The 15,398-nt window shown below is 36.7% G+C and overlaps 1 protein-coding gene across 1 annotated transcript; it reads left to right on the top strand.

Annotated features, from left to right (window-relative positions):
* The first annotated feature begins 919 nt into the window (after positions 1–919).
* Positions 920–15,304, top strand: LOC106166829 (succinate dehydrogenase [ubiquinone] flavoprotein subunit, mitochondrial). The gene is made up of 14 exons (XM_087019223.1): positions 920–1,146; positions 1,937–2,011; positions 2,599–2,760; positions 3,160–3,303; positions 3,464–3,628; positions 3,960–4,108; positions 10,377–10,670; positions 11,025–11,220; positions 11,577–11,777; positions 12,093–12,185; positions 12,464–12,562; positions 12,911–13,054; positions 13,575–13,688; positions 14,123–15,304. Exons 1-14 carry the CDS (start codon positions 1,087–1,089, stop codon positions 14,207–14,209), a joined length of 1,983 nt encoding a protein of 660 aa, XP_086875349.1. The 5' UTR covers positions 920–1,086; the 3' UTR covers positions 14,210–15,304.
* The last annotated feature ends 94 nt before the right edge of the window (positions 15,305–15,398 follow it).

Genomic DNA, 15,398 nt, shown 5'->3' with positions numbered 1-15,398 from the left:
CTCATCTGTGTTAACATGTTGAAAGAGGGTCTCATGGGGGGGGAGGGGGTAGTGATCACAGTTCACGGGAAATAAAATCATTCACATATCACAGTGAATAAAACTATTCATGTCTCAGTGAAAATACAAGAAATACGAGTTGAAAATCAGAATCGACGAGTATAATGACTTCGTTTCACGAAGGACGAAAAATAAGAAGCGGCATGGCCCGGTTGTTCACGGATCACGCTAAATATACTACTCGATCAAATGTAGGACCCCTATAAACAGCTAGGTCACTTTTAAAACATCTGAAAACTTTTGGTTTGTGTAAATTGAGGTTACGATCGATCCTTGGCAAACAAAAGTGGCAAATATTGTACGTAGCATTAAAAAAAATCAAAGTTCGCGTAGCCAATATTTGTTACATTTAGCCTACCTGCAATCTTATTCTTATTCCAGGAGTAGCCTAGGCCTAATTATACCTATAATTCAGCCTTGTGCGGTACGGAACCACAAGGCATGGTTTTGATATTTGACTCCTACGTGCTTGCGCTTGTCATGTATACATTTTCATGTATAAAAATGGCCAACCTTAATACCACCTTATAGCCAAATTATAAATGTAGGCCTGGGAACACCCGCTTCCTCCGCCCCCTTTTTTTGTCTTTTTTTAGGTGGAAATTCAGCCGATCATTTGGAATATCTGGAGATCTTTGAAAAAGAGAAGCGTGGATTTTGTGTATGTAGAAGACTTTTAACCCTCTATACCTCTTTTTTTCTCTCAAACTGGGAGTCACTCGTTTAATTCGTGTGGCTTAAATTAACTTAACTTAACCCCCCCCCCCCCTCAGCTGCCTCTCACGGGATAAGGGCACGCAAGGTCAACTCTAAGAACTTCCGGGTCAACCCAGGGGTCAACAATAATCTTTGCTATTTTAACAGAACTAAAGCAGCTGATGGGCTATTTGGTTATAATACCAACATATAACTACACATAAAACAGCAAATGCCTTCAAATGTGTTATGCAAATAGTTTTTCATTCAATCTCGGCTTATGTAAGGCAAGTTACACAAGTAGTGCTTCTGGGATAGAATATATCCAAGATGGCGGCGGTGTTGAAAGTGTCCTCTCAGCTGGTGAAGAACATCGCAATCAAAACACCGGTAGGCATTTCTTTCAAATGTTGACGCATTAGGCGCAACAAGCTTATTGGCTGTCATACTCTTTGGAGTAATCTTAACATTTGTTTGCGTTGTTTTCTCACTGAAAACAATTTAAAAGCTTTGACCTTTTAGAAAGCGTGAAGGTCGCCAGTGTCTGAAAACCTGGGTACTCTTTGTTGTGTATATTTTCCCCGTTCAATAAAAGTTATTCCTGTGTCAGTAAAATGGTTGGTCGTCAAAGAGCGTTACATACTGGGTGTTTTGTTTGTGGGTGTATGGCTCTAGTAATTGTAATATAAAGCCATAATTTACTTTTTTGCTGGCCGGCCGTGTTGTGTAACTTGACTGTTTATTATTGTCTCACGTACTGTAAGTAGCCGTGAAAGAAATGAAAGAAAACAGTCAGTTTGCTGTCAGCTATAATTTACAGCCTCAGTGGTGATAGCAAAATAATATTTTTCAATTTTATGTCTCATAATACTTGAAAGAAAAGTAATTCCAGTACATGTAACTGACAGTTTGTCATTTCAAGGACAGACGCCATAAGCTTGCATTTTGATATATAATGATAACGGTGTCGAATGATAACAGTTGAGGAAAGCAATGTCATATTGTGTTAAAGTACAAGCAGAAAAATATTTGGTACATAACTTAAAGTGCAAGTAAAATCCTGGTCAGATTAATGCCAAAGTTGCAATATAGCCCTTGCTTTTCATTAGTACGCACAAGGAACTAAGACGTTCTTTATGTACTTTAAATATTGCATATAATATTTATTATTATTTCCTAGATTGCGTCCACCTCTACAGCTACAAGAAAGCTCCATTTTGGACCCAGTGTGAACACAGATGTGAAAACAGGACAGGTGGGTAGACAGCAGACACCATCAAGTGAACTCTCTCTCCCTCTTTATCTCTTTCTCTCTCTCATAAATTTTTTTTTTTTTTGTATTTGAAAATCTGCTACACTACGTGCCCAGTGGTAATAATATTGTAATCTGTTCAACTAGGCATTAACCGAGCATCCATTCTAGACTCCCTATTTTAATTTTGGAATGCCTGTCTTTTCAGAATTTTTGTTATTTATTGGAGTGTATTATTAGGCCTAGAAGGCCCGTCTCAGTAAGAAAATGATTCTACTCCCTATTGCAAAATCCTGGCTGAAACCCTGTGTATATTTCAAACAGAGAAAAATAATCAAAATTAAGTTGGTAGCATAATTCAGATTGTTTTAATTTTCTATGAATCAATCCATTTCTTTTGGTTTGTATTTGATGATGGTTTAAAAACTCCGTCTCCCATGGAATTGCAAAATTACGAGATTTTCAATTCAATTCTGATGTCCCCAAGACCCTCACAGTTTAAATGTTTGATCCTTCTAAATATTCAAATATTTTTACACCAAGGCCCTTCGTTGATTTGATGATTAATAAAGAAACATCATATCTTCCAGATTTCCAAGGATTATCAGGTGATAGATCACACCTATGATGCAGTTGTCGTCGGAGCGGGAGGGGCGGGGCTCAGAGCTGCTTTTGGATTGGCCAACCAGGGCTTTAAGACAGCGTGTATCTCCAAATTGTTTCCAACACGATCTCACACAGTTGCAGCACAGGTAAGTTGTGTTAGTCAACAACATGTGGAACTGAAATTTGGCAATGTGGACCCTCTCTCCAACTTCCTTTCTCTTTCACTCAAGATCTCTTTATCACTCTCTCTGTCATAAATTTTGTATTTTATATTTTCTGTACATTGGTTAAAATATGCTTTGTATTTGACTTAAATTTAATGGCATGAAGAAGTTAGTTTATGGTGTGGTTAGTTAGCCACATTTTTAGCTAAAGCTATAAAAGAATAATATAATTACGTCTCACACAAATGTATACAGGTACAGAATTTTGAAGTCCATGGCATGGCATGTTAGAATAAATGAGATTCCCTGTAAGTTGATTATGGCCAAAACATACATGTATAGCTTGAAAGTTTTTACATTGCTGATATTTTCCAAATATAGGGTGGCATTAATGCAGCACTGGGCAATATGGAGGAAGATGATTGGAAGTGGCACATGTACGACACTGTCAAGGGATCTGATTGGCTGGGAGATCAGGATGCAATTCATTACATGACCGAAGAGGCACCTAAAGCCGTTATAGAGGTAGGGTGAAATTTCCATTTATTTATTTATTTATTTATTGCATGTTTCCAAGGACAACTGATCAATAAGTACCCTTGGTGACGTTGTCATTAGATTTTTTAATCAAGTTTATTGTTGATTTAAAAAAATTAACAATTTTTTGGGGTGCCTTGCCTTTCAGCTTGAGAATTATGGTATGCCATTTAGTCGGCTGGAGAATGGGAAGATCTACCAGCGCGCCTTTGGTGGTCAGAGTCTGAAATACGGGAAAGGTGGTCAAGCTCACAGGTGTTGCTGTGTGGCTGACAGGACTGGACACTCCCTGCTGCACACTTTGTACGGAAGGGTGAGTCACCGGTCATCTGCCTTTTGGTTTTTTGGTGTTTTAAGACAGTTTCTTAATGCGTGTAGGCCAAGAAGAGAGGAATTAGTGGCCATTGTTTATATATATTTTAAATCTATTTCACACTTGTAAAGGAAGACATTTGTAGATGAGTGAATCAGTTTCTTTAAGATAAACCACAAACTGTCTCTTTCTCCCATTTTCTCATCTTTTCTCTCTTTATTTTTCTATCTAGTAATTTTAGATTTTTGAGACCTACTCACCAGATGTCTGTTATGCAGATAAGTTAAATGTATAGACCGCGGTTATAATATCTCTTACTTCCTATTTTCAGTCCCTGAAATATGACACCAACTATTTCATCGAGTATTTTGCCCTGGATCTTCTGATGGAGGACGGGGAGTGTCGCGGGGTACTGGCGTTCTGTCTGGAGGACGGAAGTCTGCACAGAATTAAGGCTAAGAACACCATCCTAGCTACTGGGTGAGTGATCAGCATAGCAGAATACCCTGCTGAACCTGGTCAGCTAAATGTTTGTAGGTTATTTGATAGTTTTAGTTTCAAAGATTCACTCAATAACTGTGTAAAAGAAGGATTTATCTTTAAAAAGCCTGGATAATTCAGACACATTAAAAAGCTCAGCGGTTCAATACAGAGGTTTACTGTAGGACAGCTCCAAAACTTTGCTCAACACACTCAATGCTATGTGATGATTTGTATTTGTACCACCAGCGTTAGCGCTGGCGGTACACATGGTTTCGGTCCCGTCCGGATCGTTCCGCCGGCTCCGCCGGCTCCGCCGGACGGCTACCGTTACCGCTTCTCCTCCTAGACGGTAAGGGCCCCCGTACCCATCTCATGGATTTAGGTCACCTATAATCTCAACTCGTTCCACGTAAAATTTGGGCTTTGTCGGTATTGGGGTCTGGGTGTGGCACTCATTGCAATGCACCCTTGTCTAAAAATGGCAAAATTAAATGCTAATTATCTACCCTACGGAAGGAGTTATGGGAAAAATTTCTATAGACGGCTTTCCAAAAGTCATATGTGTAGATTTCAAATATACCCTTGGATTTGACCTTTGACCTTTACTTCAAGGTCAAATGGGCCAAAATTTTCAAAAAAATGAAATTTTTTACGAAAAAAATTTTTTTTGCCCTGTTATTCAGACACCACACAGACTTAACCAATAATATTATTGGAAGGTGTTACCCTTCAGGTCATCTTTCATATCCATGAATTTGGGGTCAATCGGTGCATTTTCACGGGAGTAGCGGCCATAAGATACCGAAACTGAAAACTGTCTCTAATTCGGGAACCGTTAATGCTAGAGACCCATTCTTTTTTGCATTTTGTAGAGCATGTAAAGCCCAACACTGGAGGTGGTCTCGGTTTTTTTGTATTCCATACGGTTTTCGAGTTACGCTGTATCAAAAAGTACATATTGGTGGTAAAAGCAAAATGTGCAGTACGGTAATGGATAATAAATTTTGAACTCTGGAAAAATAAAACATAAGGCTTGGCAAAGCAGACAACTTGTGTTCAAAAATGACATTATTTCATCAAATTTGAACTTCTGAAACTTCAGAGCACCTCCTATTTCAAGAATTTTGACCAAAATGACATTTTCTTTATTTTAATTAATTTTTTCTGTACGAAATTTAAGGCACATTATGGTAACTCCAAAATTATAACATTTAGTCCCTTATATCTCCAAAACTGGCAGAGATAGGTCCATAGTTACTATTGAAGTTGAATAGGAAGTCATATACTGGCAATCTTACTATGACCTTGAAAGTGACCTTTGACCTACTTTTCACCATGAACTGAACTTTGCAAATTTTTCTTCCCTTTTATCTCCAAAACTGGCAGAGATAGGTCCATAGTTACTATTGAAGTTGAATAGGAAGTCATATACTGGCAATCTTACTATGACCTTGAAAGTGATCTTTGACCTACTTTTCACCATGAACTGAACTTTGCAAATTTTTCTTCCCTTTTATCTCCAAAACTGGCAGAGATAGGTCCATAGTTACTATTGAACTTGAATAGGAAGTCATATACTGGCAATCTAAATGTGACCTTAAAATTGACCTTTGACCTACTTTTCACCATAAACTGAATTTTGCAAATTTTGCTTCCCTTTTATCTCCAAAACTGGCAGAGATAGGTCCATAGTTACTATTGAACTTGAATAGGAAGTCATATATACGACTTGCATTATTCGTCTCGTTTTCGATATTGAGCGCAATGCATTGTGGGTAAAGTGGGACCTATCTTGCGTTGCCACCATTTCTGTACACAGAAATAAAATGCCTCTCGGCGGTTCTATGTGTTTTGTGCCTGTTTGTTTCAACAATACAAAGCGAGATCGAAATTTGTCATTTTATGCTTTCCCCAAGGACCCAAAAAAGAGAGGTATATGGATTGACAATATTGGACGAGCGGGAAATGAAGGCAAATTTAGTAAGTTCGAGCCCGCCAAGTATCACCGTGTGTGTAGTGCTCATTTTGAAGGAGGGAATAAATCGTATTTGGGTGGTAGACCAACTATATTTCCACTCAAGGAATCGAAGATTTGTAAGCCCCGAAGAAAATTTATTAGACATTTAACTGTTGATAACTCTGAGACAAATTTTAGTGAACCTGGCGGCAAGTGGGAAGTTGAACAGCGAGGACGAAAATGGCTTCTCAAATACAGACCACAATGCCTACTGCATTGTATCAGATGCAGGTTCAGATGCTCTTTTAACGACAGTTAAGGAAAAACAACATATTTTCAGTATGGAACAGAAAATCTGATCTTTAGAAATTGAACTTTTGGAAACAAGAGTGGAATTACAACGAGCAAAAAAAAAAAAAAAGATGCATAAAGAAATAGTGTGACAGAGAAAAAATGCTGGAACAACTGTCCGAAGCACATGAGGAAGTTGACAAACACACTTTCAGCATAAAGTCTATGCACAACAAACCTGAAATGGTTAAATTTTACATCAGTCTTGAAACCTACGAGGAATTAAGATTTTTCATGACTTTTTTATACCCTGACATTACCTCAGTATAAAAAAATGGCATGAAAACTGTCATGTGAAACTTTGGTTTGATTTCACAGCAAGGTTAAAGCTGGTTTTAGTTTTACTTTGGTTTTAGAGAATTGTTATCGCCATTGCTTAGACCCGAGTAAAACTAAAACCAGGTTTAAACCTGACTGTGAAGGAGTATTGAATCGTATATTACTTATGCAAATAACAAAAAAGAGAACAATTTTACCAAATATCTCATTTTTATTATCACAATGCACTTGAACATATCTAGAAAATGTTTAAAACATTGCATTTTAAAACATGGATCAGTGAAATATCGTAAGGTACCTTGGAAAGATATTTCCAAGGCAACATCATTGATTTTATTAGACGAAATATTGAATTGTATTTATTAATAGGCAAATATTAAAAAAAAAAAGGTTTGGGCATTCCCTTCAAGGACTTGGTCCATTCTCCACTGTCTTGATTCAAACTTCAATTTGGTAGGCCTTCTTCTAATTTTCTCTGCCGTCTGGATCCAATATTTTGTTTCTCTCTCTATCCTCACTGTACAGTTTACACCTATAAAACAAGTAAAAAATAGTCATGAAAATAATTATTAAAGTCATCATCAACACATCTATAACAGTGATTAATTTACATACATACATACATATTAGACTGATGACAAAACAGAAAACTGACATGCCTAGTCATATTTTTTAACTGAAATCTACCTGGATACACAACAGAAATATAATGAAGAAGAAACAAATGATAGATGCACTGATATTGACAGTGAGCTTGTACTTAAATACCTGTACAGTGCGATAGCCCACCTCAGAGATTGTATCAGATAATTGCCTGAACCAGGTGACAAATTTATCTCCCCAATAAATAACTCAGGTGAACATAATTACATAATGACCACATTAGGGTTTTGTATTTGGTCTTGTATTTAAGAAGATATCGTGTAACATACCTTTTTATCAGCTCTTCTTTTTTGCCTGATGTGTGGGCATCCTTCATTTTAACCAACTTTTCAACTCTGGCACCTCTGTCGCCTCAAATGGCTTGTTTAATATCGCCCCCGGCATGTCTTATGCTTCCATCATGTGTTCCTATCGCTGTCAACAACGCTTCCGGTACTATTTTGACCCCTGCAGTGCACAATTCCGGTCATGCGCACATCGCACCTTTCGAATAATGCAAGTCGTATATACTGGCAATCAAAATGTGACCTTAAAATTGACCTTTGACCTACTTTACACCATGAACTGAATTTTGCAAATTTTGCTTTCCTTTTATCTCCAAAACTGGCAGAGATAGGTCCATAGTTACTATTGAACTTGAATAGGAAGTCATATACTGGCAATCTAAATGTGACCTTGAAATTGACCTTTAACCTACTTTTCACCATGAACTGAACTTTGCAAATTTTGCTTCCCTATTATCTCCAAAACTGGCTGAGATAGGTCCATAGTTACTATTGAACTTGAATAGGAAGTCATATACTGGCAATCTAAATGTGACCTCAAAATTGACCTTTGACCTACTTTTCACCATGACCTGAACTTTGCAAATTTTTCTTCCCTTTTATCTCCAAAACTGGCAGAGATAGGTCCATAGTTACTATTGAACTTGAATAGGAAGTCATATACTGGCAATCAAAATGTGACCTTAAAATTGACCTTTGACCTACTTTACACCATGAACTGAATTTTGCAAATTTTGCTTTCCTTTTATCTCCAAAACTGGCAGAGATAGGTCCATAGTTACTATTGAACTTGAATAGGAAGTCATATACTGGCAATCTAAATGTGACCTTGAAATTGACCTTTAACCTACTTTTCACCATGAACTGAATTTTGCAAATTTTGCTTCCCTATTACCTCCAAAACTGGCTGAGATAGGTCCATAGTTACTATTGAACTTGAATAGGAAGTCATATACTGGCAATCTAAATGTGACCTCAAAATTGACCTTTGACCTACTTTTCACCATAAACTGAACTTTGCAAATTTTGCTTCCCTTTTATCTCCAAAACTGGCAGAGATAGGTCCATAGTTACTATTGAACTTGAATAGGAAGTCATATACTGGCAATCTAAATGTGACCTTGAAATTGACCTTTGACCTACTTTTCACCATGAACTGAACTTTGCAAATTTTTCTTCCCTTTTATCTCCAAAACTGGCAGAGATAGGTCCGTAGTTACTATTGAACTTGAATAGGAAGTCATATACTGGCAATCAAAATGTGACCTTAAAATTGACCTTTGACCTACTTTACACCATGAACTGAATTTTGCAAATTTTGCTTTCCTTTTATCTCCAAAACTGGCAGAGATAGGTCCATAGTTACTATTGAACTTGAATAGGAAGTCATATACTGGCAATCTAAATGTGACCTTGAAATTGACCTTTAACCTACTTTTCACCATGAACTGAATTTTGCAAATTTTGCTTCCCTATTACCTCCAAAACTGGCTGAGATAGGTCCATAGTTACTATTGAACTTGAATAGGAAGTCATATACTGGCAATCTAAATGTGACCTCAAAATTGACCTTTGACCTACTTTTCACCATAAACTGAACTTTGCAAATTTTGCTTCCCTTTTATCTCCAAAACTGGCAGAGATAGGTCCATAGTTACTATTGAACTTGAATAGGAAGTCATATACTGGCAATCTAAATGTGACCTTGAAATTGACCTTTAACCTACTTTTCACCATGAACTGAATTTTGCAAATTTTGCTTCCCTATTACCTCCAAAACTGGCTGAGATAGGTCCATAGTTACTATTGAACTTGAATAGGAAGTCATATACTGGCAATCTAAATGTGACCTTGAAATTGACCTTTGACCTACTTTTCACCATGAACTGAACTTTGCAAATTTTGCTTTCCTTTTATCTCCAAAACTGGCAGAGATAGGTCCATAGTTACTATTGAACTTGAATAGGAAGTCATATACTGGCAATCCAAACATGACATTAAAATTGACCTTTGTCCTACTTTTCACCATAAACTGAACTTTGCAAATTTTGCTTCCCTTTTATCTCCAAAACTGGCAGAGATAGGTCCATAGTTACTATTGAACTTGAATAGAAAGTCATATACTGGCAATCTAAATGTGACCTTGAAATTGACCTTTGACCTACTTTTTATCATGAACTGAACTCTGCTAATTTCTTTCTCTTTTAACTTCAAACTTGACAGAGATAGGTCCATAAATACTCTTGAACTTGAATAGGAAGTCATATACTGGCAATTTACTGTGACCTTGAAATTGACCCTTGACCTACCTTACGAAGAACTTAAATTTGATTGTACCATATATATTTTTTGCAATAGTTTAAAAATTCTTGTTGATTGCATTTTTACAGCTTGTCAAGCACAAAACTGGTGGCTGTGTCCCTTATTTTGTGTATGTGGGGGTCTATACGAATGTGCTTGCTCCAGCTGGTGGTACAATATTCGGAGGCGGTATCGCCTCTCTGATCCTCTAGTTTTAAGTTGAAAACAGTAAGATTTTGTTTCTATGATAGGATAGTGAGGTGATAGTGACAGACATCAGTGAAGTGTCACAAAATGTGAAAGCTAAAAGCAAGTGTAAGCAAAACATCACATATCTAGTCATCGAATCATAAACTGTAAAAGAGTTAAGAATATTTTCAGATGTGTTAAAAAAATTATAATGTTTTTTTTTTTATTATTTTTTTTCCAGAGGTTATGGTCGCTCCTATTTCTCATGCACCTCAGCTCACACATGTACTGGTGACGGCACAGCCATGGTCGCACGTGCAGGTCTGGCGAACGAAGACATGGAGTTTGTACAGTTCCATCCCACTGGGATCTACGGCGCGGGCTGCCTCATCACGGAGGGGTGCAGAGGCGAGGGAGGGTTCCTGATCAACGGAAATGGAGAGAGGTTCATGGAGAGATACGCCCCCTCTGCCAAGGATTTAGCTTCCAGGGATGTGGTGTCAAGGTCCATGACTATTGAGATGAGAGAAGGAAGGTGGGTGGAATAATAAGGATAATAATAATGATAATAATGATAATATTGTGTGGAATGGAGTGGAATTGAAGTCTGCTTAAATAGCTTGAAAGCATGATCTTTGGCTTTAAAAAGCTTATTTTTATTAAGGATTTTGTTGGCATGCATATTTGATTATAGGGTTTTAAATCTGTTGAAAAAAAGTATTTTTTGTTAAACCTTTGTACAGCTGTAATGATATTACCATATATATGAAGAAGTGAAAGCAAGTTGGAACTTTATTGGATATTTTCTGCAGCAGCAATTGTCTTTCAAGATTTGAGGAGGCCACCATATATACATATATCTAATGTCTATAGCCTTATCATATTACAGAGGCTGTGGGCCTAACAAGGACTATATCTACCTACAGTTGCACCACTTGCCACCCAACATCCTCAGCACTCGCCTTCCAGGGATCTCGGAGACCGCCATGATCTTCGCTGGGGTTGACGTGACCAGGGAACCAATTCCTGTCCTCCCCACTGTCCATTATAACATGGGCGGCGTACCCACCAATTATAAGGGACAGGTAGATGATACAACTAATCATTTCATTGCTCTCACTTTTTTTTTTGTAAGACAAACTATAATGACAATTCATATGTGTATATTTGCATACATTATTTACGTTAAAACTTACATCTCGTAAAAATTTTTAAACATGAATAATGCATGTTAACACACATAAATGAATTGGCATATTTAATAAATGTATTTTTGTATTTATCTTGAGATAAACTTTTGAATGGATCGAATTAACACCATAATTGTTCTAATTTTATTTTAGATAGATGTTTACCAAAACTTCAAATAAAAGGAAAAAGTGACAGAGTGATATTCATGATTAAGTAAATAAATATTTTATTATTATAATGTTATTTGTAGGTGGTTCAATACACTGAAGAGAAGGGAGACTACATCGTGCCAGGACTGTACGCTTGCGGTGAGGCTGCATGTGCGTCTGTGCATGGTGCGAACAGGTTGGGCGCAAACTCACTGCTCGACTTGGTGGTGTTTGGAAGAGCATGTGCTCTCACCATTGCTGAGGAGAACAAACCTGGCGAACCCATTGGGGACCTCTCTGCTGTAGGTTTCTACTTCAGACTAATAATATTATTTTTTTTTTAGCTTTGTTAGTTTAAGTTAAACTTATTCAAAACAACTTTTGGTTTACTTGAACACAGCTTATTTGTTTAATTTATCAAGTCATCTATTTCACATATAACTAGCAAAATTTCATGTAAGGTGAATAAGTAGAATCATACTATGTATTAATTTATTCGGAAGTGATAAATGAACATTATTTTATTTAGCACAAGTTTATTAATATTTCACATCGTAAATTAACTTGAGATGTATCTGAGCATGTTATACATAAATGGGTTCTTTAAATTATTTCAGAATTCTGGTGAGGCATCCGTGGCTAATATTGATAAACTCAGACATGCCAATGGTTCTACTCCAACTGCTGAGCTAAGACTGCAGATGCAGAAGGTAGAGAAATGCTATTTAAAAAAAAGAAAAGAATTTTAAATTTTGTCAGTAAATGCTTGTGGCATACACAAGTATTTTGGTTTAGTGAATAACATAAGATAAAGAAAACAGATAAAAAAGATTTAAATTAAAAGTTATAAAATATCTAAAAAAGACCACAGTTCAAAAAGGATGGTGGAAATTTCAGAAAAACTGTATTATCTGGTAGGGAAAATAAGACTGATCTAGGAAATGACATAAATAGGAAAAGTTCTTAAACTGTTTGTATTATTCACCAGGACATGCAGAACCATGCTGCCGTGTTCCGTGATGGACCTGTGCTGAAGGAGGGATGCAGGAAACTGGATGCTGAGTGGAAACAAATGGACGACCTCAAGGTTAGATATCCGTGGAGAAAGAGAGAGAGAGAGAGAGAGAGAGACAGAGACAAAGAAAGAGTTTGTGTGTGAAGAGAGAGAGATGGGTTTTAGTGAGCATAAATGGTCGGGGGGGGGGGGGAGATAAATATTGTGCATGGAAATTAATAAAGATTGAAGATAAAATTATAATATTTATAGTATGAAGAAAATCCTCTTTGCTCAATGCAGATACTTGTGGGCTTAGAAATGGTGACAGTATGGGTGTATAATGGTCCTGTTTCTGGGCACTTCACACACACACACACACACAGAGAGAGAGAGAGAGAGAGATAATAGTAATAACTTTATTCTTTACTTTATTCTTAGGTGTCAGACAAGAGTCTGATCTGGAACACAGACCTGGTGGAGACCTTGGAGCTACAGAATCTGATGATCAACTCCCTGGAGACCATCTACGGTGCTGAGGCCAGGACAGAAAGCAGGGGAGCCCACTCCAGAGAAGACTTTAAGGTACTCCATGATGAGAAATGGGACAAAATTTTACTTGATATCTTGATCCTGTAATAATTTACTTGATACACAATATGACAAATTTTTACTTGAATTCAGTTAATAATGGACTTTTTTTGGTACATTGCACAGTTGTTTGGAATATTTAAAGTTTAATGATAAAAAATTTGATAGGATTTTACTCATTTCATTAATTAATACTTTGCTTTGGCACACACTCTCACATACACAGATGCACACACATATTTGTAGGGAAGACAGGTAATAGGACAAAGATTCTAAGGCTTGGGTATCATAGAATAGAATAAGATTAGAATTTTCAAGTTGAATTATATTAATCTGTTGCAAATGAAGTACTAAGTAACAGTATGAAAGCATGCATGCTGTTATGTGTGTGCTTGCACTCACTCTCCATAACATTAACAGCAGATAATGCAAAGATGATATTTTGTGAATTTGATGCAGATTGAATTTATTTCGAAGTAGTGATGACTGACTGTAATTATGTGTTATCCTGCAGGAGCGTGTAGATGAGTATGACTACAGTAAACCTCTAGCGGGACAGACACCCAAACCATTGAAAGACCACTGGAGGAAACACACACTGTCTTATGTGGATAATGATACTGGCAAAGTGAGTTATAGTGGAGAGAGAGAGAGAGAGAGAGAGAGGGGTGAAAGGGATTCAGAGATGTAACAGGAGAGAGAGAGAGAGAGAGGGGGGGGGGGGAGAGGCAAAGTGAGTTAAAGTGGAAAGAGAGAGAGAGATAGGTAGTCAGAGATGTTACAGCAGAGAGAGAGAGAGAGAGAGAGAGAGAGAGAGAGAGAGGAGGGTGGGGAGGGAGAGAGAGGGACAGTCAGAGATGTAACTGGAGAGAGAGAGAGACAGAGGCAGGTAGTTAGTGAGTTATATAGTGTGTGTGTGTGCAAGATACAGAAGAAAAGAAAGAGCTAAAATTACCAAATTAAGTCAGTGTTGACATAAGTCAAAATTTCATGATAAGACCTGCTAACCTTGACAGATGAGTCTCTCTGAGATGTCTGTAATAGTATGTTTTCTTGTTTCAGGTGCGACTAGACTACAGACCTGTTATTGACACTACTTTAGATGAGCAGAAAGTACCCAATGTCCCCCCTGCTATTAGATCATATTAAGAGAGAGAGATAAAAAGAGCATTATTTTAAGCCAGATGTGATGGTAGTTTGCTTGTACTCTGAAGACAGATATTTTCTGGTTATAGAAACTAAAGAGTTCAGTCATAGCATGGATGAAAAAGAAAAGCTGAAGGGAACAAAATTGGGTGCTCTTCTAGGTGACTTATTTATGGTTTAGGAAGATGATGTTTGAATTCCTTGTTGATACTCCAGGAGCCATATTTGGACATAGTCACTTTTTTATTCAGTCAAATTGAGTGAAATATAGAGTGTTATTTGGCTCTTCTGAATTTGTAATATAATTTTTTCTTGGTTTATGAGTTCTGAATCGGTCTGCAGCTGGACATTTTTTAAAAAAATTATTCATTTAAATGTGACATTAATCTAAGCAGTGCTTTTGTGTATTTTGCTTATTGCCATCTTGGGGCTGGTGTCATGAAGATATCACATGAAAACCATTGTTATTAGTGTTGTTTGTTAAAGTAACCCGTCTTTGATGGAGAGATTTACCTAACAAACAGCGATAATGAGACTTTGTTTGTGATAGATACTTTGCAAAACTGGCCTCAAGATGGGTAATTGCATGTAATATTGCCTACACCTGTGCCCAAATTATTATAATCAATGTGAAAACCTAAGTATATTTTGCTAAGAAACTAGTGAACATGTTACAGGTGCACTAAGGCCATTTGCTTTGATGATAATCAGTTTTAGGAAATCTAGGCAGCTTCTGATATTAATTCTTTTAGCAAGACATCATCATGTTACATGGCAAGATGTATTTGACACTTAACTGTGGGAAGAAAAATTAAGATTTACATGGATGTAGTAAACTGTTATATCATTGGTGTAAAGAGAACTTCAGATTTGTAAAATGGAAATTATCTGATTGAGCTTTCCCTGAAATTTTAAGCATTTCTCTAGATGTACTCAATATTCAATTTCAAACCATGCAAGAAAGTTTTGAATAATTTATTTATTGTTTTGAGTACCTTCTAAATGAAAATAACTGATAAATGATGGAGGTTGTTTATTGACTATTGTTGGAAGGAACTTTCATTTTCTTTTGTATAAAAATAAATGTGTTGCATATTATTTTCTAGTTTGTTTTCTTTTTAATGAAGAATATATCTACCGACATCAGTTTGATTTTAAAAATTCCTTTAAAAAGCATTTAATAAAATGTGTT

This window comes from Lingula anatina, chromosome 8 (genome assembly GCF_051362555.1).
Source record: "Lingula anatina isolate TDL-2025a chromosome 8, LinAna3.0, whole genome shotgun sequence".
NCBI classification, from domain to species: domain Eukaryota; kingdom Metazoa; phylum Brachiopoda; class Lingulata; order Lingulida; family Lingulidae; genus Lingula; species Lingula anatina.
Note: the sequence above shows the minus strand (reverse complement) of the source record. Positions and strands in the feature narration are given on the sequence as shown.

What these genes read in the sequence shown, in the direction of transcription:
- LOC106166829 (XM_087019223.1), top strand. Translation starts at nt 1,087, where the DNA reads ATGGCGGCGGTGTTGAAAGTGTCCTCTCAGCTGGTGAAGAACATCGCA. An exon ending in TGCACACTTTGTACGGAAGG is followed by an intron (nt 3,629 to 3,959) that starts GTGAGTCACCGG and finishes TCCTATTTTCAG; the next exon opens with TCCCTGAAATATGACACCAA. An exon ending in ACTCCAGAGAAGACTTTAAG is followed by an intron (nt 13,055 to 13,574) that starts GTACTCCATGAT and finishes GTTATCCTGCAG; the next exon opens with GAGCGTGTAGATGAGTATGA.